Source organism: Leptosomus discolor, chromosome Z (genome assembly GCF_034619465.1).
Source record: "Leptosomus discolor isolate bLepDis1 chromosome Z, bLepDis1.hap2, whole genome shotgun sequence".
NCBI classification, from domain to species: domain Eukaryota; kingdom Metazoa; phylum Chordata; class Aves; order Leptosomiformes; family Leptosomidae; genus Leptosomus; species Leptosomus discolor.
The window spans coordinates 83,037,382-83,057,281 of NC_141419.1; the positions used below are offsets into that span (position 1 = coordinate 83,037,382).

The 19,900-nt window shown below is 60.6% G+C and overlaps 1 protein-coding gene across 3 annotated transcripts; it reads right to left on the reverse strand.

Annotated features, from left to right (window-relative positions):
- Positions 1 to 2,029: 2,029 nt before the first annotated feature.
- Positions 2,030 to 15,735, reverse strand: DNAJB5 (DnaJ heat shock protein family (Hsp40) member B5). Of its 3 annotated transcripts, none has more exons than XM_086479539.1 (4): positions 15,704 to 15,735; positions 9,327 to 9,571; positions 6,641 to 7,239; positions 2,030 to 2,263 (listed from the first exon to the last, which is right to left on the reverse strand). In XM_086479539.1, exons 2-4 carry the CDS (start codon positions 9,535 to 9,537, stop codon positions 2,030 to 2,032), a joined length of 1,044 nt encoding a protein of 347 aa, XP_086335665.1. In that variant the 5' UTR covers positions 9,538 to 9,571; positions 15,704 to 15,735. The 3 variants fall into 3 exon arrangements, with proteins under 3 accessions (XP_086335665.1, XP_086335664.1, XP_086335663.1); XM_086479538.1 differs by lacking the exon at positions 15,704 to 15,735 and adding an exon at positions 13,853 to 13,890; XM_086479537.1 differs by lacking the exon at positions 15,704 to 15,735 and adding an exon at positions 12,720 to 12,787.
- Positions 15,736 to 19,900: the final 4,165 nt, after the last annotated feature.

The following is a 19,900-nucleotide window of genomic DNA, read 5'->3' on the forward strand; positions in this document are numbered from 1 at the left end:
CCACAGGTTTCGCTGTCATCACCTGTCCTTCTGCGCTGCTCCTGCTTATGGGCAAAGTTTTCCTGGTATCAGCAGGACCCTGTCACGGAGCATCCCCACTACCTGCAGGAGCACAGCCTAGCACACCCCATCACAACACATCCCAAGGAAGTGTATTTTTTCAAAATACTTTATTTCTTTATTTCTCTCAATACTGACATTACAAAAAAGAAAAAAAAAATTACAAAAAAAACCCACTATAAAACATTCAGGTCTCATTGAAACTGAGAAAAACAAAGCAGCTTGCATCTGCGCGCTGGCCTGTCTTCTCACTCATGGTATCCACCAGGTTTATCTGTTTTGAACTCCACAGGGACTAGTGGAGGGAACCGGTAGCATCCCCTCACCAGCCAAACCAGGCAATTAATTAAGCAGTGCCTAACAGGTCTCCTCGCCCCATATGATACACTGTACAGCTGCACACCCAGCCCCTACAGACACCCTGCACTCACACATCCCACCCCCCCCCCCCCCCCCCCACGCCCCAAAGGACCCCCAGTTTCAAGTCAATAATTTCTCTTAAAAAAAAAGAAAAAAGGATTCTTGGGGCGGGGGGAATATTTTGGCAGGGGTTTTCTCAGTGGTGCTGTAGTGGAAGAGCTGTACAAAGCCAGGTCGAACGCGCCTCCCACTCCGTAGGAGCCCTTTCCTGGGAAAAAAAAAAACAAAAACTGGCACGAGGCAGAGTGGGCCAAGAAAGGTAAGAAATATAAAAATTCTCCTGGTGGAAATCCAAAGGTTCTAAAAAAATACAGCATTTGAAAATGAAGCCACTAAGCAGATTGCCTCATGTACCTCTCAGCTCCACCCTGATGCCCAGAAATACCTCCTGAATGAATTGTCCCTGTAGAAAAATATATACATGCGCCTTTCTGTTACTAAGATCCCCAAGGCTGACCTCAAACACTACTGAAACCCACAGCTCTGCTCATGCTTGGCTCTGCTTTTGCACCCAGGCTTGTGCTACACACCCACACACACTGCCCCCATCCCGGGGGTTTGGTGTCCGTGTGGCTGACATATCCCCATCCCACCCTTCAAAAAAAAAAAAAAAAAAAAAAAAAAAAAGTCAGGGTGCATCACGTCAGCCACCCCAAAAAACGGGCAGAGAAAAAGTCTTTACGGAATTTATCTAACGAGCTCTACATATATGTTGGGAAAAAAAAAAAAAATATATAAAAGCAGCAATGCAAACTCAACACATCTGAACGAGAAAGCTCCACCCTGGGCCTTCCCTGTCCTGGTGCTGGCTGGTGCTCTGTGGGCAGTGGGTGCAAGCAGGTGCTGCCCATGGGCACCAGGGACAGCCCCAGGCAGGGGGAGGAGGCTGGACTGGACCGTCCCGACGTGTGCCCCATCACTTGGCACAGCCGAGGCTCAGCTGTAGGCTTGGCACAGGGGCACGGACCGTGATCGGACTGGGGACCATGGTGCCTGGTGAGAAACAGTCTGGCTATGGCAGGGGCGGGGGGGGCCACCACGGGTGGGAGCGATCAGCACCGTGGTACAGCCGGGACCCCGAACAGCAGCAAGTGTCAAAGAGGGGAAGAGAAAAAACAACAGCGGGGATGCCAGATCCTGTGGAATCCTATTTACACCGCACCAGACCCTGACAAGTCCAGCCTCTCATGTGAAAAGTGGCCTGAAAAGCAAGTGACATAAAAAACCCCACAATGGGACGCACCTCCCAGGGCAAAGGGCCCACACCACTCGCTTGTGCGAGGTGGAAGAGATGGACCTCTGGGGGTGGAAATTTTGGCAGCCAAGAGAGCCATGACAGGTAGGAGCCTCCCCACTGCTGGAGTAGAAAAAGGGCCAAGAGGGATGGATGGGGGTGTGTGTGGTTGGGTAGGTTTTCGCGGGAAGGAAAGTGATGTGAGAGGGTTTTTTTTTGTCTGTTTGTTTTTGTTTTGTTGGGGTTTTTTTGCATTTGAAAGTGCTATGGCACGTGTGTTTTGAGTATTGCTGCTTGGAGGAGAGCCCCTGGGCTCTAAGAGCACGGGAGGTGCTGCTTGAGGATCTGTCTAGTCTGGGGAGCTATTCTGTCCGGGAAGCGGATTTTGAACTCTACGATCAGGTCTCCTCGCTGGCTGGGGGCCTTGGGGAAGGGCAGCCCCTCCCCGCGCAGTCTCTTCACTGTCCCCGGCTTGATGATGTCGCTGCAGGGAAGTGGGATCACCCGCCCGTCGATGGTGGGAATGTTCACCATGCAGCCGCACAAGGCCTGGGGGGAGAAGAGGGAACATGCCTTCAGAGGGGGCCGACACCCCAAAGCATCCTGACAGCCACACCCCGTGCCCTCCCACCGGCTGCTCCCCGGGTTGAACCGCCCAGCTCCATTCGGGTGATGCCCGAGGGCATCAGTGGACGCTCACCAGTGCAAGCCCGGTTCTCTGTTGGTGCCAGCCCAGTCTACCCATCATGAACTGGGCTGCAGGAGCCATGCAGGAGTGCCCCAGGCTAGGGGTGCTCCAGGCTAGGAGGGCCCCAGGAGAGGGGTGCCCCACCCTCATGGCGGGGAAGGACCCCCTCCCACCTCCTGGTCTCCCCAGAAGGCACCACCAGCAAGTGCCTGGCCACTCGCAGCAACAGGACAGGCTAAATTTAGCCCCTTCCCAGCCCTGGGCAGCCAAAAATCCAGCTGAGATCATCAGATGCCGCCGTGGTTCATCAGCTGTCACCGTCCGGAGCCCAACAGCTCTGCCTGGTGCTGGGGGTTATCTATAGCACAGCTCGCATCCCACCGCCCCCCCTTCAACAGCCCCCGAAAGGTTACGCCGGCGTGGGACGGCGCTGCAGCTGCAGCACAGCACCAAGCTTTCCTAGAAGCCGGGGTCCCGGAAGGCCCGGTCATCATCACCACTGCAAAGCCAAGAGCTCGTTTTGTGGCTACCACCCTGTTGTACCCCAGCAGCCGACAGCAGCCGGGGCGGTGGGTGCCGCGGCAGCCGCAAGCCATCCTGCATTATCGAGCCACATGATGTGGGAATGCAGCAAGAAAATCCTCATGTCCTTAAATAACTGACAGCTCTGGCATACACGTGGGCAGGATCCTCTCCAGGCTTTCGGCAAGGGCTGAGGGACTGCGGAGCGATGCTTCTGGAAGAGGGGGGGGTTTGCCAAGGGTACAGCCTTGAGCTTTCAGGCAGGGGGGCTTGGCGCAGGTTTCCCCCTCTGACCCGGGTCCTGGGGCTTCCAGCCCTCCTGCAGAGGGAGGGCAGGAGGATGCAATTGCTGTTTCTTGGGTAGATGGCAGGGATGTTCTGCATTCCCCTCCCCAGGAAATGCCTCTGGTGGCAAAGTGGCGATGGGCACCAGGAGAAACATCTCTTCTGCTCGTGCCGGCCACCGGCTCAGGGCCGACGGCCGCGGCTTCTGCAGCCGAGCCAGGGCTTTGCACCAGGGCGATTGCAGAGGGACCCATGCTGGGGCCAGCCGGGGGGCTCCGATGCCTGGAGAACAGGAGAGGTGAGGCCATCTCCATGCACAGGGTCTCCTCCCGGGAAGGGTGTCCTTCAGGGACAAACTTTTCTGGCTGCAGCAGGACACCCATTGCTAGCCCCGTTTGAGAAGCAGGTGCTTGGCTGGATCCCCAGGCGGGGGGGAACCACAGGGCGACCTCCCCCCATTGATGCATTTCTGCCCTGAGCTTATCCAGGGATGCCAGAGCCCTCCTGCTCGCTGGTGCCCGCTGCCATCTGCCATAGAGGGCTGCGTGGGTCCCCGCGGGCCAGGGAAAGGACATCTCCAGCCCCAAAACGGGAAGGAGAACAGCAGCTCCCTACACAAGCCACGTGGATGGGGCAAGCAGAGGGATGCGAGCAGGAGCGGGCGGTAACGGCGAAGGCAGACGGGATCTTAATGTTTCCTTCCTAGAGCCAAGATGCAAGAATCCGAGGAGATCGCTCCTCCACCGTATGTCCCTGTTTTTCACTCTTCTTGCTCAACTTCGCTGCCATTTGGGAAACCGGTTGCTGAAGTAACACCAGTAACAGCGGGAGCTGCCCCACATCCTAGAAAGAGGCTCGGTTTATCCCCGGGGTTTGCTAGCTGAGTGCCACGCTGCGAGAGCAGAGCTTTATCTAGGTCAGCGTTAGGTCCTCCTCCGCTCGCAGCAAAGCTGCCGGGGAGGGGGACGTCGCCACCGGTCGCGTCTCAGCTGACGCGTGGATGCTTCGAGGAAGGTGACACCAGGTAAAGGATGCAAAGCGGGCGGCTGACGAGGGCAAGTGTTGGGCAGGCAGCTGGGAGGGTGCAAGCCCCTGCCTGCGGCGCTGCCTGAAGATCTGCCTCCCAGGAGAGGCAGCTGCCAGCGCCGCGACGTCAATCCTCCCTCCCTCGGCCTCCCACTGGGACGCGCGTCTGTAATTTTAGGAAGGGACACTTCCCCACAGCCCACAAGTCCCTGGGGAAGCTTTCGTACACCTCTGGCTTCTGCAGCAGCTGGGGGAGCAACCAACCTGCTCTACCCCTGCCAGGGGGATGCGGCACCCAGTGGGGCCAGGACACGAGAGCTGGGAGGGCACTGCCTCCTCAGGTTGCTCTACGGAGGGGTCTGTGGGATGGAGGCGGAGGAGGAGGAGGAGGAAGATGCTCTCCTGAGTGCCCCTACTCTGAGCACCAGGTGGTTTGCTCCCCATGGCAGTATGGTGCTGGCGAGCGGTCTCCAGCACAGCCACGAGCAGGGTCACAGCACCCACCGCCTGCCAGCTCTGCCTGCTGGCACCGTGCTGTGCTGCACTCGTGGCAGTGGAGGAGGCTAAAGCTCAGGGTAAAAAATGCAGACTTACAAGGAGGAAGGGCGCAAGGAGAGCACTCAAGGCTATGGCCGTACGCTCAGGTGATGAAGAGGTTGTGCTCCATCACATACTGAGGTGGTGGCATATGGAGTTGGCGAGCTCCCAGCATCTGCTTCTGCTCCAGAGCACTTGAGGCACTTCTTCTCGTGGAAGATAAAAGCAGCAGAGTATCACCCTGCCCTGGCAAGCAGCAGGCTGGGGATGGCAGCCAGGCTGGCAGCTCCCTGAGGATGCCCAGCATGTTGGGTTTGTGGTGGGGGAGGACAGACACCAGAAATTCCAGCTCAAAGAGATGAGGAATTTGCCCAGATCAGCTATTTTCCACTTTGTGACTGCATCCAGCATGCACGCCCTGCTCGCGGAGACCACAGGCGCTCAGCACCAGAACTTCTGGTGCAACAGCACGTGGAGACGGAGCAGGTTTCTCCGCTCGCTGCTCAAAGGGCAACCCCAGGCACGAGGGCCTCCAGCCTGAGCAGTGCATGAACCCGGGCTAATGTCACCTGGACACCAGCACAGCCAGCTTGGGGTTAATTTTACAGATAAGGGAATGCACAGAAGGAAAAATCTGAGATATGGCATGCATGGCTCCATAAATAAGGTAGTCCCTCCCAAGTGTTTCTGGAGTAGCCAGGGGAGCCAGCCACTGCAGGAATAAACCTCTGCACAGAGAAGGAACTTCAGCTCCTGAGTCTGCAGGTTAACTTGAGCTCTGAGTTTGCTCCAGCAGCACTCAGCTCCGCCTGACCCATGTGGCTGCTCCTTGCCCCCAGTACACCCGGTCACAGCCCTGGTTGGGGTGCAGAGCCACCACCAAGCTCTCCTGAATCGCTGGCACACTAATGAGCTCACATTTCCCTACCTCAGGTCTGGCCCATTGAGCTTATTTCTATTAAATGCATTTGAGAACATAAATCTGTCTTCAGGAAAAAAAAAGACAAAAACCAGCTCATTAAGAAGACAGACAGCGTCTACAGTCTGAAAGGAACAGCAAATGGCAGCTGCCAAAAATGTCAATGTTAAATGCAGCTGCCAGCTGGGATTTATTAAAAGGTAGTTATACAGCAGTGGCAGTGAACGGCACATCTTGTACTGGGGTAACCTCCCCTTCCTCTCCCACCTTCGCACAGCTTGCTGGCTCTGGTGCATCCAGCGCCACCGTGACCTCTAGGACTGGCAGCTTGGATATGCTGGGTGTCGCTCACTGCCTAAATGCTTCGTTTAATTGGTTCTCTATCTAGGAAAGCCAGAACCAAGGAAAAGAGCTAAAGCACTGCTCAGGGAGGGTGAGGTACCACCTTTCTCTGTGTGACCCTGCTCTGTGTCCTTGGGGAGAGGCAGCCAGCGCTACCCCGGACAGTAACTAAGCTGCAGCTTGTTCTCAGCTACGAGAACAAGCAGGGACCAGACGCATGGCAGCCAACTTGGGTTTTCCATTGCTCCTATGGAGGACCTGGGGTCTCCTTGACATGTGAATACCCTATGCTAAAACAGAAGGACAAGACATATGGGGAAGGGAGAAAGTGGATAAATACCACCTGTACGGGCTCAAGAAGCCAGCTGCATTCAGCAGTGACCGCAGCGCCCACACCCCACACCTGGCATGGAGGTTGAGCACCTCCAAAACCAAAAACCAGTCAGCCTCTGCAGGTCCTCTCTGCAGAGGTCTTTGCTCGCGTCTCTCCCAACCCACCTGGTCCCTCACCATCAGCGCAGGAGAAGGACGGACTGGCCTGTCTTGGCCTCACGTGCCATGACACAGCGCCACCTCCCACCCCGTGGGACTTCCCACCCATACCCACCTCTTTAAGACTGATGTTCGCTGTGTAGATCACATTCGTCCCATCCCTCTTGAAGTGCGAGTGAGGCTTGTCCTTGAGGATGAAGATGATGTCAGCGGGGATGTTGTCCGGGGTGGCGTCCCCTTCTTTGGGGAACGTGATTTTGGTTCCCGCCTTCCAACCCCGTTTGATAACAATGTTTAGGATCTTGTCCTCAGTCCGCATGGTCCGGCCATCAGCGTTGAGCCTTTTGCGTGTGATCTTCATCCTCTTGGTGGAGCCGTGGTAGATCTCTTCCAGGGACACCTTGAGCTCGTGGATGATGGGTGGGTCTTGGACTCTCCTTCGCGTATGCAGGGACTCCTGGTGCCGCCGGTGAACCCCGTTAACGCCGTTGAAGCCAAACCGGCCGAAGGCACTGAAAGGGTCATCATCGTCATCGATATCCAAGTCTTCTTGGTCAAAGCCATTGAACACTCGGGAGCGGCTGCTCGCGAAGAAGATGTCAAAAGGGTTGGAGCCTCCGAAGAAGGATGCGAAGGTGGCGTGGGGGTCTCCATGGAAGGTGTAGTGGAAAGTGTTCCCTGAGCTACCTGAACAGCCACCTCCAGTTTTGAGACCTGGAAGAGAAGGGGGAAGACGAGAAATTAACGTTCTCTGCCGGCAGATGCTGTGCCAGGACTGCACTTTCCAGGCATGAGTGTGGTCTCTGCTGGCTCCAAGCAGCCCTTCCAGCACCTCCTGGGGGTGCAGGTTACCCCCTCCAGCCCAGCCACCTGCGAAGGGCACGGGCCAGGGAGATACAACCTCAGCCCATGACTCACAGTCCTAACCCTACACCCAGCAAGCTCAAAATCTGTTTCAGGTTTGTACCTGCTACCCTTACGGAAGCACTTCCTTGGTCTTCTCCACCCAATTCATGGCCTTTTCATTTAAAACATCTCCTGAACAGCCCAGCTCCACTTTTCCCCACGGGCAGGCTCCCTTCTGCCCAAATAGCCCTGTCTCTTGGGCCACACCGACGGCCACAGTCCAGGAGCACCATGTCCTGCAGGTGAGAACAGGCTTTGAGCTCAGCAAGGGACCGTGACCATGGGTAGCAGAGCAGGTGGAGGTCTGCAGACCTCCGGGTCAGCACGCAGCTCCCTGAATACAGACTGTACAAAATGCCAGGTAACCTCAAGGTTTGGATCTTTTGGGAACCGTTCCCATGGGAACCCCCCCTGCTGGGTCCCATGCTGAGCCTTATGTCACTGCAACTCCCCCAAAGTCCCAAACAGCCAAGGCACATGACAAGTGCCCCTCCAAAGAGGTCACACACACTCTGCAAGGCTATTTTTGACCAGGAGGGGCGGGAAGGGTTAAGCCAAGCCTAGCTCAAGGACTATTTTCAGGGCAGGATGGTGACAGTGAAGGGCTATTTCTGACAGGCTGTCCCTTGTGCCAGGCCCCCCCCCCAGTGAGAAATAGGAGGGGGATAAGCACAGACTGGGCAGGTTTGGGGGTCTTTTCTGATTGATGAAGTTAATATTCTGCGTGTGTTGGGGGGCTTTCGCTTCACCTTGCCCACTGCAGCGTGTAGGACCCAGAAGCCCCTCGAAATGCCAATCCCCAAGACACGCTGCTCCAAAAAACCGCATCTGATGGGAGATGAAAGGTGTGGGGGGCCACGGGCCATGACGGGTCTGACACTGATGGAGCAAGGAGGGAGATGCTCTTCTCACCCTCCTTCACTTGCTCTTACGTTAGATGCCTTCAGGCAATGAGGATTTCGCCAAATCCCCGTCGAGCCCCCGTCCCTAACAGACTGTACAGCCAGAAGGTTGCACCTTTAATCCGGTGACGCCAGCCCAAGCGGGGTCCAATTTCGGCGTCGCCTCCAGGGAAAGGCTGGTATCCCACTTGAGACAGTCTCTTCTCATTTTACAGGGTGGCAAATCACTGTGCCTGGTGCATCCATCACAGATAGCCCTGACATAACTAACGGGTTGAGAATTAACCCAGCGCTGGTTAATTCTGCCGGTGGCTCATTAGGGGATGCACCTGCCTGCTGGCCCCAGGAAAGGGGCTGCCTCTTCCACCCAGCAGCCTGTTCCTGCCAGACCTCCTGCTCTTTTAATCACCCAAGTCCTGGGCTGATTAATGCAGATGCTATTCGGTGCTCTCCTCAAATGGGGTTGTGCTCTTCCATCTTCGACTAATAAGGCCGCCTGCGTGGAGCTGCTCTCCTCCTCCGTGCCAACCACCAGACAACAGCAGCCGCTTGGTTTCAAAACAAGGACCTATTACTTAAATTGGGAAAAGCTTTGAATCCTGTAGGTCAGCCTGTACCAGGGAGGACAACGGGACCAGTGCCCAAATGCGGGGGGAATGTGAGCAAAAGCAATGCTTCTCTGCTGGGATATTTAGGTCAATTAAAGGCTTGCTACACAAATTACCCCAGGTATGACCGGCAGAGAGAGCCCAGCCATCCCAGGAAGCAGGGTGGCAGGTTGGAAAAGCAGAGCAGCCTGGGGAGGAGCAGGATGAGAGGTGATTTCTGGCACCCACAGAGCCTTTGCTCTCCCCAGTTCTGTGGTTACCAGCCCCAGTCTGGGAGCAGGCACGAACCACAGGAACGCCTCTCTGCAAAAATGCCCCCTCACCTATAAAAATCAATTTGGACCCTGCACCCCCACCTCCGAGCCGGCATTGCTTGTCCCCTTACCTTCCTCCCCGTACTGGTCGTAAACAGCTCGTTTCTTGGGGTCACTCAGGACGTCGTAAGCCTCTGCGATCTCCTTGAACTTCTCCTCAGCATTAGGGTCTTTATTCTTGTCGGGGTGGTACTTCAGGGCCATTTTCCGATAGGCTTTCTTGATTTCATCCTCGTTGGCGCCACTCTGGATGCCCAAAATCTTGTAATAGTCCTTCCCCATGACGGTGACACTGCCGGGAGCCGAGTACTTATTCCTGAAAGCAGAAAGACAGCTCTCCGTGAGGCGAACGTCGCGCTGGGGCAGCCGGGGACGGGACCAGCACGCACTTATCGCGGAGCCGATGCTCCCCGCGTCCCACTGGCCAGCAGCACCACAGCCGGATCAAGTCCACGCTTCCCACCGGAGGTCAGAGCCCCGGTGCCAGGATGTGGCCCGGCTCCAGTTCTACCCCGCCAAGCCCCACGCTGGGGACGAGGAGACTCATCGCTCAGGCTGACGGGGAGCGGGAGAGCCCCAGCCGGGGCACGGCGTTATATTATAGGGGCCACGCCACCGCTAACGTCAGGCCAGGACCACGTCCCTGTCCCGTGTCCCACCCCGCTGAGCCAGGAGGGCTGAGCTATGCCTAAATGTAGCAGCTGGCCCGTGTCCATCCCCACCCCCTCGGTTCTCTCCCAACCGGGAACGTAGGACCCGAGCTGGGGTGATGACAGGAGGTTTTTGGAGGCTGAAAGCAGCGGCAGGGACCGTGCTGCCGCCTTCACCTTAAAAGAACTTCAAACATTTTGTTCCTGAAAGCAATTGGCATTCAGCTGGAGATAAGCGCCTCCGGCTGTCAGAACCGTAATTTGTATTTAGCGAAGAGAGAACGAAGCCGTTAGACAGAAACATCTTGTGATGGTGGGAGGGCTTTTTATTTTTTTTGTTTAAAAAAAAAAAAAGCCAAAAAACCCACCACTTTCTAGCCTGACTTGCACTCCCCGAGAGCCTTCAACTGCATCTTGCAGTAAGCCAGAAACCCGGGGCTCATTCCCTCCACCGTGAGGGGGCTGAGGCCAGGGCCATGCCTACACTAAGGCACGGAAAACCCAGCGGCCACAGCTCATCCCCCAGCCACGCCGCTGGAGTCGCCGAGACCCAGGGAGCAGCTGGAGGAGATGGGAGGGCAGCTCCTCCAAGCAAAGGCTGAGCAAGTTCTCCAACAGCAAACTCCCGACCCCCCCGAGCCTGGCCTGACCCCCGTGCCCCACATAGCGCAGCTCAGCACTTGCTGCTGGCCCTGCTCTCCTCCAGGCGTCGCCCCAACAGACCCGCTGCCCTCTGCTAATCCCTCCTGCTCACGTCCTGCTCCCTGATACGGTCCAGGTTTCACCCCATCCTTGCTCCAAATGCCCCCGCGGCAGCCCCAGCCCATCGTGCCCCTCCAGCAGACAGATTTCGGAACCTTGGCCCTTTCTTTCACCATCATACAAGTTACCAGATGTTCTCCCCCTCATCCTTACTCTACCCATAAGCTCCTGGTGGAGGGGAGCCCTCCCGGTCACAGAGGGACCCCCCCAACCACAGCAGCTCAGGAGACAGTGGCTGGGCCCCCCACGGCGCTGCACAGAGCCCCTAGCATTCATCCCAAGCATCCAAGGCTTGTCTCAGGTCATGCCTCAGGAAATAACCCCTCTACAGTTGGGTAGCTGCCACAGGGGCTTGGAAACTGGCCCCGTATTTGGCCACCTCGATCCCAACCACCAGCTTCTGCTCTTTTTTGCCCCAGCTGTGGAGCAGGTACTTTGCTGTAGGTGGGGAAGAGGGGCTAAGGCACCCAAGGCACAGACCTCGGAAGGACACGGTGAGGGGAGATGGGGTCACCGGTGGATGCACAAGGCAGCCCGGCGGGGCACAGAGGAGGTGGCAGAAGGTCCCTGGGGGTGTAAGGAGCATCTGGCAGCGTCTCTCATGGCAACTCCTTGATGCCGGCACGTTTCCGCACCAGCTCCTGCGTGCAGAGCCGCTGCAGACACCCAGCCCATGCCCACCTCCCCATCTGCCCTCCCCGTGGGGCTGGAGGGGGGGGAGGGGGGCTGCGGGAGACCCTGGGATGAGCAACAGGCAGGGGGGTTGAGAGGTAACCTGCTAATCCACCCTGCCAAAGGTCACCCCAATGCCTCCCTGCCCCACGGCAGCCTCCGATGTGGGGCAGGGGCTCCCTGCAACCAGCACCAGGACCTGAAGCAGGATTTTGCCCATATGTGGATGATGCCGAGCCTCCCGCAGCGAGAGCAAGCCAAGCCACGCTGAAGACAACTCTGTCACATCCCCGGCTTGAGACACATGCAGGTGACAAACCTTCGACTTCCCCCCCTCGGGGACCACGGCGCCTGGCTCCAACCCTGTGCAGCCCAATCTGATGGCACCACCACCGGGCCCCCCTCGCCTGGCCGAAACTCACCCCACGGCACTTCCCCTGAAAATACATCCCGTCCCGGCAAATCGCTGCCACCCCCTATAAGATCTCTGGTCTTGCCCACCCAGGGTTCTTTGGCCAGGGTGTGGATGCCCACCAGGGATGCTCGCCTGGCTGGGCACCCCTTCGTCTGGCCTGGAACGGGGAAGGGGGTCATTTCTCTGCCGAAACACATCCCCGTGCCGCGGTTTACCATGCCGGTGAGACCAGCTGCTGGCGGGTGACCCAGTGGGTTAAGGCACGCTCCGGAGGCGACACTCACATGCTTGATGACAGTAAAACACGACTCTGTCCCCGCAGAGCCTCCCACTTCCCGGGGGATCAGCTGCGCCTTGCCACCGCTCTTCTCACCGCTTCTGCTCAGTCATCCTCTCCTGCCTTCCTATTTAACCCCCTCGGGAGCAGCGGGCGGGGGGGGGGGGGGGGAAGGAAGGGGGGGAAGCGGGGCGGGGGGGAAAGAGCTACAGGGAGGGTTTCGGGTGGGCAAAGCCATTCCTGCATCGCCCTCCCAACCGAGTTGCCTTCAGACAAGCCAAGGCCACCCGGCCTTGGAGAAAAACCACAAGCATCCCCTGGCGCCACGGAGCCAGCCCAGACTCCATCCTCCTCTTGCAGCCACACCGGAAAAAAAAAAAAAAAAAAAAAAAAAAAAGAAAAGAAACGAAAAAAAAATTTAAATCTTTGTTCTGGCCCCGCACATGACATCAGCCCATGCAACCGCTGGATGAGCGCGCCAGCTGAATAGCGATCGTTTGACATAATCCCTCCGCTCGACAGTCGCCTAAGGGGACAAACCCACCCCGGCAGCGGCACCGGGGAGATCTATTTCTTTCTTTTTTTTTTTTTTTTTCCCATCTCGGGGTGCAAGGTCACCGCGGGACGCCGGGGACGGGCACCGATGGTTTAACGAGGACGCACGGTCGAGAGGCAGCAGCCCACTTACCGAAACTTTACGAACACATTCAGAGTCCAAGCCGTCATTTTTAAAGGCTCTAGCTTTATTTTAAACATCGCGGTCGTCCGCAGGCGTCGGCAGCTGCCGTGCGCCCGGCCGGGAGGCGCCGGTGCCGGTTCGCGCCGGGGAGGGGGGTGCCGCCGCCCGGGGATGCTCTGGTGCCGAGCCTTCCCCGCCGGCTCCTCCGGCGCACCCACAAGGCAGCTCCTCGCCGGCCCGGTGGCCACGGCTGGCTCTCCCAGGGGGGCTCCGGCAGCGGCCGAGGGGGCGTCGAGGCGGCGGTGCCGGGGAGCCGCCGTCCTTGGTGCGCTTCCCAGCCCGGCGCCGGCGGCGGGGGGACCCTTCGGCGGAGCCGCTCGCCGAGCCGCAATTTTCCTTTTAACGGGTTTCTCGACGCGCTCTCGCTAAGCCGCCGGGTTAAGGCACCTCTGCCGTCAGCGCCGGCAGCATCCTCCCTCCCCGCTGCAGCGAGGCGTCCGGCCGCCCCGTTACCGTCACGTCCCCCGCCCAGCAGCAGCCCCCGCCGAGGAGCGGGGAGCGCAGCCAGGAGCCCCCTGGCATCCCCAGAAACGGTTTTGCTGACGCCCAGGGCTGTGCACCCGCCAGGCGAATCGGGGAAAGGAGAAAAAGTAGGGCGGCGGTGATGCGGCGACAAAAAAAAAAAAAAAAAAAAAAAAAAGGAAAAAAAAAAGAAGAAAAAAAAAAAAAAAAGTCACGTTAAAGCAATTCGCACCTCCCCGGCTTTCCTCTTCGGATGCGCGGGGGGTCCCATATCCTGTATCCCCCTTCTCCGGGTGCCGGTCCCCGAGGAGAAGGGACCCGACGGCCGGACGATTGGGGTTCCCCTGTGGCAGCAGCAGGGTGCCGGGACGGTGCCACCTCCGAGCCCGCCGGCGCAAACCCCACTCGTGAGAAGTCACCTTCCTGCGCCCCGAGGGGAGCCAGAGCCGCCGCCTGCCCGCCACGGCACCCGCGGACCACGGGCAGCATCCTCCTTGCCCGGGGCATCACCCGGGCGGACGGCGCCGGCGACCGGCCCTTGTAAAACATCCCCCCGAGCCCGGCACCCCCGGGGAGCGGGGTCTGGGGGTCCCGCCGAGCGCCCCGGGGCGGGTGCGTACCTCTCGGCGCGGCTCCAGAAGAGCAGGATGGCCGGCATGGCAGCGCGTCCCGCGGCGGGTCGGGGATGCGGAGGGGATCTCGGTGCGGTGGTACCCGCGCCCGTGCCGGCTGGCAGCCGCAGGCAGCAATGTCATGACTACCCGCAATGAATCATCCCCTCCCCGGGCCCCCACACGCACCGCCCGCCTCCCCCTCCCCACCGACAGCCCCACCGGGGTGCCGGCACCTGCGTGGGGACGGGGTTAACCCTCCCCTCGCTGCCTCTGCCGGCACGGCCCCCGCCGACAGCCCCGACGGCTGCTGTCGAGACCCCCCCCCCACACACACACTTCAGCGTCTCCCCATGTAGGGTCCCCCGTCTCCATGCCCACGGGGTGCTGCCTCCGACGTGGTCAAGACCCCCTGGCTGTCACCCCATACACAGTTCCCCCCCCCCTTTCCAGTCCCACTGAGGTGCTCACACTGGTGTGGAGATGGGGTCAAGCCCCCCTCTCAATGCCTCCCCATGTAGGGTACCCCCTTTCCAGCCCCACTGGGGTGGGGATGGGGTCAAGCCCCCCTCTCAATGCCTCATCAGCCCCACTGGGGTGCTCACACTGGTGTGGGGATGGGGTCAAGCCTCCCTCTCAACACCTCCCCATGTAGGGTACCCCCTTTCCAACCCCACTGGGGTGCTCACACTGGTATGGGGATGGGGCCAAGCCCCCCTCTCAACACCTCCCCATGTAGGGTCCCCCCATTTCCAGCCCCATTAGGACACTCACACTGGTGTGGGGATGGGGTCAAGGCCCCCCTCCTCCCTCAACGTTGCTCCTTATAGCGTCCCCCCATTTCCAGCCCTATGGTGTGCTGGCCCCTGGGAGGGGACAGGGTCAAGCTGCCCCCCCATCATCTCCCCATACTGGATCCCTCTTTTCCAGCCGTACACGGGAAGCTCACACTGGTGTAGGGACAGATGGGGTCAAGCCCCCCCCCCCCCCACCTCCGGTGTCTCCCCACGTAGGGTCCCCCCTTTCCAGACACCCTGGGGAGCTCAAAGTGGTGTGGGGATGGGGTCAAGCACCCCCCCCCCCCGCCCCGTACACCCACAAGGGCTGCCCCATTTAGGGGCTTGGTGAGGAGCTGTCACCTGCATGGGGAGAGCTTCACACACAACACCCCCACCTCCAGCGCTGTGCCCCAGAGCACGGCCCCACTGGGGTGCCGGCCCCTCTCAGGGGTGACCCCTTGCCACCCCCCCAGCCCCATTGGGACCCACTGTCTACCCCAAGGGTTAACCCTTTCCTCCCCGCCGCCAGCTCTCCTGGAGGACGCTGTCACCTCGACCGGGGACAGGGGTTAACCCCTTCCTTGCTGACCCCTCCGACCCCACTACTGTCACCTGCGGGGGGAGGGGGTACCCGCTCCCTTACCACCCAGTTCAGCCCCACTGGGATACACTGGTACTGGTGCCCCCAACGCGGGGAGTGAGGGGGGTGAGCTTTACCCCCTCCTGGCCACACCACGCAGCCCTAACAGCACACATTGTTCCCTCCAAAGCGGGCGGGGACAGAAGGGTTAACCCTCACCTCGCCGCCCCCTCCAGCCCCACAGAGAAGTGCAGCAACCCCATAGGGGGAGGTTAACCCCTTTCTCCCAGCCCCACTTGGATGCAGTGTTACCGTCGTGGGGCAGGGGGATTAACCCCTTCCTCCCACCCAAATCAGACGCACGGGGACACCCTGTCACTAGGTAGGGCAGAGCAGTTAACCAGACCCACAGCCCCACGACGAAACCCTGTCACCCCACGGGGGGCAGAGACTCCAAGCCCTTCCTCCCCCACCTCCAGCCCCATAGGGACGCCCTGTCACCCCACGGGGGCAGCGGGGCTAGCGGCTAGCCTCCGTTCCTCACCCATGAAGGGGCAGAGAGGCTAACCTTCCCTTCCCTGCCCCACGGCCAAGGCCTGTCTCCCCACGGGGGAGAGGCCTGAGACCCCAGCCCCACAGCGACACCTTGTAACCCCACAGGGCAGGGGGACTTAGCCCCCCCCCCCCCCGCCCCGTAGTGACACCCTGTCACCCCACAGGCCAGGTAGACTGACCCCCCCAGTGACACCCTGTCACCTCACAGGGCAGGGGGACAGGCACCCCCAGCCCCATAGCGACACCCTGTCAACCCACAGGGTGGGGGGACTGACACCCCACCCACAGCCCCATAGTGAAACCCTGTCACCCCACAGGGCAAGGGGACAGCCACCCCCAGCCCCATAGCGACACCCTGTCAACCCACAGGGTGGGGGGACTGACACCCCACCCACAGCCCCATAGCAAAACCCTGTCACCCCACAGGACAGGGGGACTGCCACCCCCAGCCCCATAGCAACACCCTGTCAACCCACAGGGCGGGGGGACTGACCCCCGCCCAGCCCCACATTGTCACCCCACAGGTCAGGGGCACAGACTCTCCGAGCCCCATAGCGACACCCTGTCACCCCACAGGGCAGGGGTACAGACCCCCCCGAACCCCACAGAGACACCCTGTCACCCCACAGGGCAGGGGCACAGACACCCCCGGCCCCGCAGGGACACGCTGTCACCGCAGGGGGCGGAGAGGCCGCGGCCCCGTCCCCACCGGGAGGCCGGCACCGGCGCCGGCGCCGCGGGGGTGTGTGGGGCGGGTGTGTGGGGCGGCGGTGTGGGGCAGCGCAGTGGGGCAGGGCCGCCGCCGCCCCCGGCACTCACCGCTTGCGCTGTCCCGGGGAGCCGCGCGCTCGCTGAGCCGCCCCCGCCCCCGCCCCCCGGCCGCCACGTAAGGGGAGTCCCGCCCGCGCGCGCCCCGCCCCGTTGGGCCGGCAGGGTGTCCGTCCCTGCTCCGCGCCGCTCTCATTGGCTCCTCCTGCGGGGCGAGGCGGGGTCAGGCGGGAGGGTGAAAGCGAGGCCCGCCCGCTTCGCCCCGCCTCCCCACTGCCGCTTTCCATTGGCCAGTTCGAGCCGGCACCTCCCCCTCGGGGCGCTCTCATTGGCCGGGCCCTCGGTGGTAGCGGCGGGATCCCGGAGGGGAATCTTCTGGAAGGCTGTGACGTCACCGGGGCGCCGAGCTTCCAGACCCTTCCCCCCCACCCCCGACCCCTTCCACCGCCCTCGGGTGCAGGCCCGGGGGGGGGATCCAGGCCGTGGGGGGGGTGGTGCAGGCCCGGGGGGGGATCCAGGCCGTAGGGGGGGTGGTGCAGGCCCGGGGGGGGGAATCCAGGCCGGGGGGGGGGGGGGGGGGCGGTGCAGGCCCGGGGCGGGGGGGGGGGGAGGTGTGTGCAGGCCCGGGATGGGGTGAGCAGGCCCGGGAGCGGGGGGGGAATCCAGGCCCCGGGGTGGGGGGTGCATGCCCAGGTCCCGGCATCCCAGGGCCGCTCCCGGCGTGGCGCTGGCCGCAAGGGCCCTTCCCCGGTGCGGACGGTGTTTGTGGGGCCGGGGAGCGCTGGTCAGGCTTTGGGCGCGGCCCAGGGCGGGAAGCCGTGAGGAGGGCGGTGGTCTGCGGGCTGGGGGCCGCTGCCGCCGCCCGCTGCCCTGGTGCGAGGTGCGCTCCTGCGGCCGGGCCGCGCCGGCGGGGTGCGGGGCGGCGCGGGCCGCCCGAGAGCCGTACGGCGGCGCCCCGCTTCGGGAGGGAGGGCGAGCCCCTGGGGTCGCTGCGTGGGGTGGCCTGAGGGGGTCTGACGGGGGTGGTGGGTGGGCGTCCACTCCCCATACCCGGCTCCAACACCCGATGCGATGAGGCCCGCACTCATTCTGCAGCAGAGGCTTCCCTGCCTGGGGGTGGGCTGAGGCGCCAGAGCCCTGAGGGGGTGCGAGGGCTTGCCCTGGGGTATGCTTTCTCATCAGGATATGCTTTCTCATCAGGAAAAAGCCATCGGACCCCAGAGCTCGGGTCCTGTGTGAGGCTTAGGGCCGACATTTAAAACCGCACCTGGTCTGCTCGCCTCAGTGCATCCCCGCTCTGCAGCGGCTGTGGGTGGGCGGCTGAGGTAAACGCGCTGCTGGCGCTGTCCCTCTGCGAAGCCGCTGTCCCTCTGCGAAGCCCCATAGTGTGTCCCCTTCCCGGGGAGGGTGTGTTTGGGCTTTTGCTGTGTGAGTCTTCCCACTTGACCTTCCCAGCATCCCGGCCAGGGTTAGACCTGGGGTGAGGTGCTCCCGGTCAGAGGAGGTGCCTGGACCCAGTGTCCTGGGTTTTGTCCTAGGAAACCTGCCCATCTCGACAAACAAGCCCATCACTTTTCCCTTGTGGAGGTACCGTTGGCGCAGAGCGATGCTCCCTCGGGACAGTGTCCTGCCTGCAGGCTCGTCCCAGGACCGAGGGGGGAAGCAGCTGGAGCTGCGGGTGCTGCAGCTCGCGGGTGAAGCTGAGCGGTGATGTGAGCGGCCGTTAGTACTGCGTTGGTCATGATTAGAGGGTGCTTCTGTAACCCCTGCTCGCTTCCCCTTCCTGGGGGGGTGTTTGAACGGGGCGTTTTGGAGTCACTTCTGGGTTCACAGCTTGTCCGTCCCCTGTAGTGTGGTCACAGTGTTGGTCATAGAATCATAGAATAAATAGTTTGGGCTGGAAGGGACCTCTAAAGGTCATCCAGTCCAACCCCCCTGCAGTGAGCAGGGACATCTTCAGCTCAATCAGATTGCTCAGAGCCCCGGCCAACCTGACCTTGAAAGTTTCCAGGGATGGGGCTTCTACCACCTCTCAGGGCAACCTGTGCCAGTGTTTCACCTCCCTTGTGGTAAAAAATATCTTCCTTATACCCAGTCTAAATCTACCCTCTTTTAGCTTAAAGCCATTACTCCTTGGTCTCCCTGTCCTTTCCCAGACTGGTGTCTCTGACGCCCTGGCAGGGTGCGAGCAGCCGCCTGGGCTCCTCCTTTCCCCCCATGACCTGTTCGTGGAGCCCCTCTGAGCTGGGAGGGTCGGAGGTGTCGCTGTACTCCCCGCACAGCAGCTGAGTCATCGTGATATTAAACCATCACCCGTCGATTTCGCTGTCTGTGTGTTCGGCTGGCCACGTACCCCTGGCGGGGGGGGGGGCTTGTCCCGCGCCGAGCCAATGCCCTGGCCTTGCAAATGCTTTTTGTTTCGGCCTTTCATCGCGGAGGGTGTTGGAGGCCCCGGGGTGGGGGAGCCGGCGCTGGCCGTCCCCGCGTTCACAAATGATCTGCTTGGTGTGCAGCCTGCCCGGGGACAAACACGGGCTTTGGTCCAGGGGCTGGATGCGGCCCCTCTGCCACTGGAAGCTGGGCAGGAGCGGGGTTAGGGCAGACCACAGCCTCCCTCCCGGGGCGCAGCGGGTGCCTTAACCAAAACTGCTCCTCCTTCACAGCCCGTCTGCCTGACAGCACGTCCGCACCCTTTTAAAGACACGCCGGGAAAGTGCAGGGAGGGGTGGCAGGAATAATTAAAGGTACGAAGCCGTTTCCATAGAAGGAACAATTACATAAATGAGCTCTCTTCCGTCTGGGGGAAGAGATGACTGAGGGAGGCATGACGGGGAATAATAAAATCCCTTGCGGTGGGGGGGGAAGGTGAGCGAGGAAGGGCTGTTCGAGTTCCCTTCCCGTGGCGGGGCACCTCATGCAGGAGGAGGCCATGGCACCTTGAGGCTTGAGAGCGTTCCTTGAGGCAGTTTGGGATGAACCTGTGGAAGTGGTGGCCTTGGGTGGAGGGAAGACGTGAGGAACTTGTCTGGGGTCGAAAGGCAGTTTTAAGCAAATTCCTGAAAAGAGAAATCCACCGACGGCTGGTGAGCCCAGTGATGGTAATTCTGGTGTGGGAAATCCAGGACTGAGTGGCACGGCGTGTTCTCCTGGAGCTTTAGCTCTTCCCAGGGCTGTGGGTCTCTGTCCCAGAGAGGATGGGGAGGTGGGGCACCATGTCCTGGGCTGTTTTTCTGTTAAAACATCATTACTTGTTGTCTGAAGGTCGGAGCAGTGCATGAGGCCACCGAGCTCTGCAACCTCCGAGCCTGGTGCCAGCTGCGAAGCACGTTCCTGGCAGGAGAAGGAGACCTTTCTCCATCGCTGCTGCCATCTCCT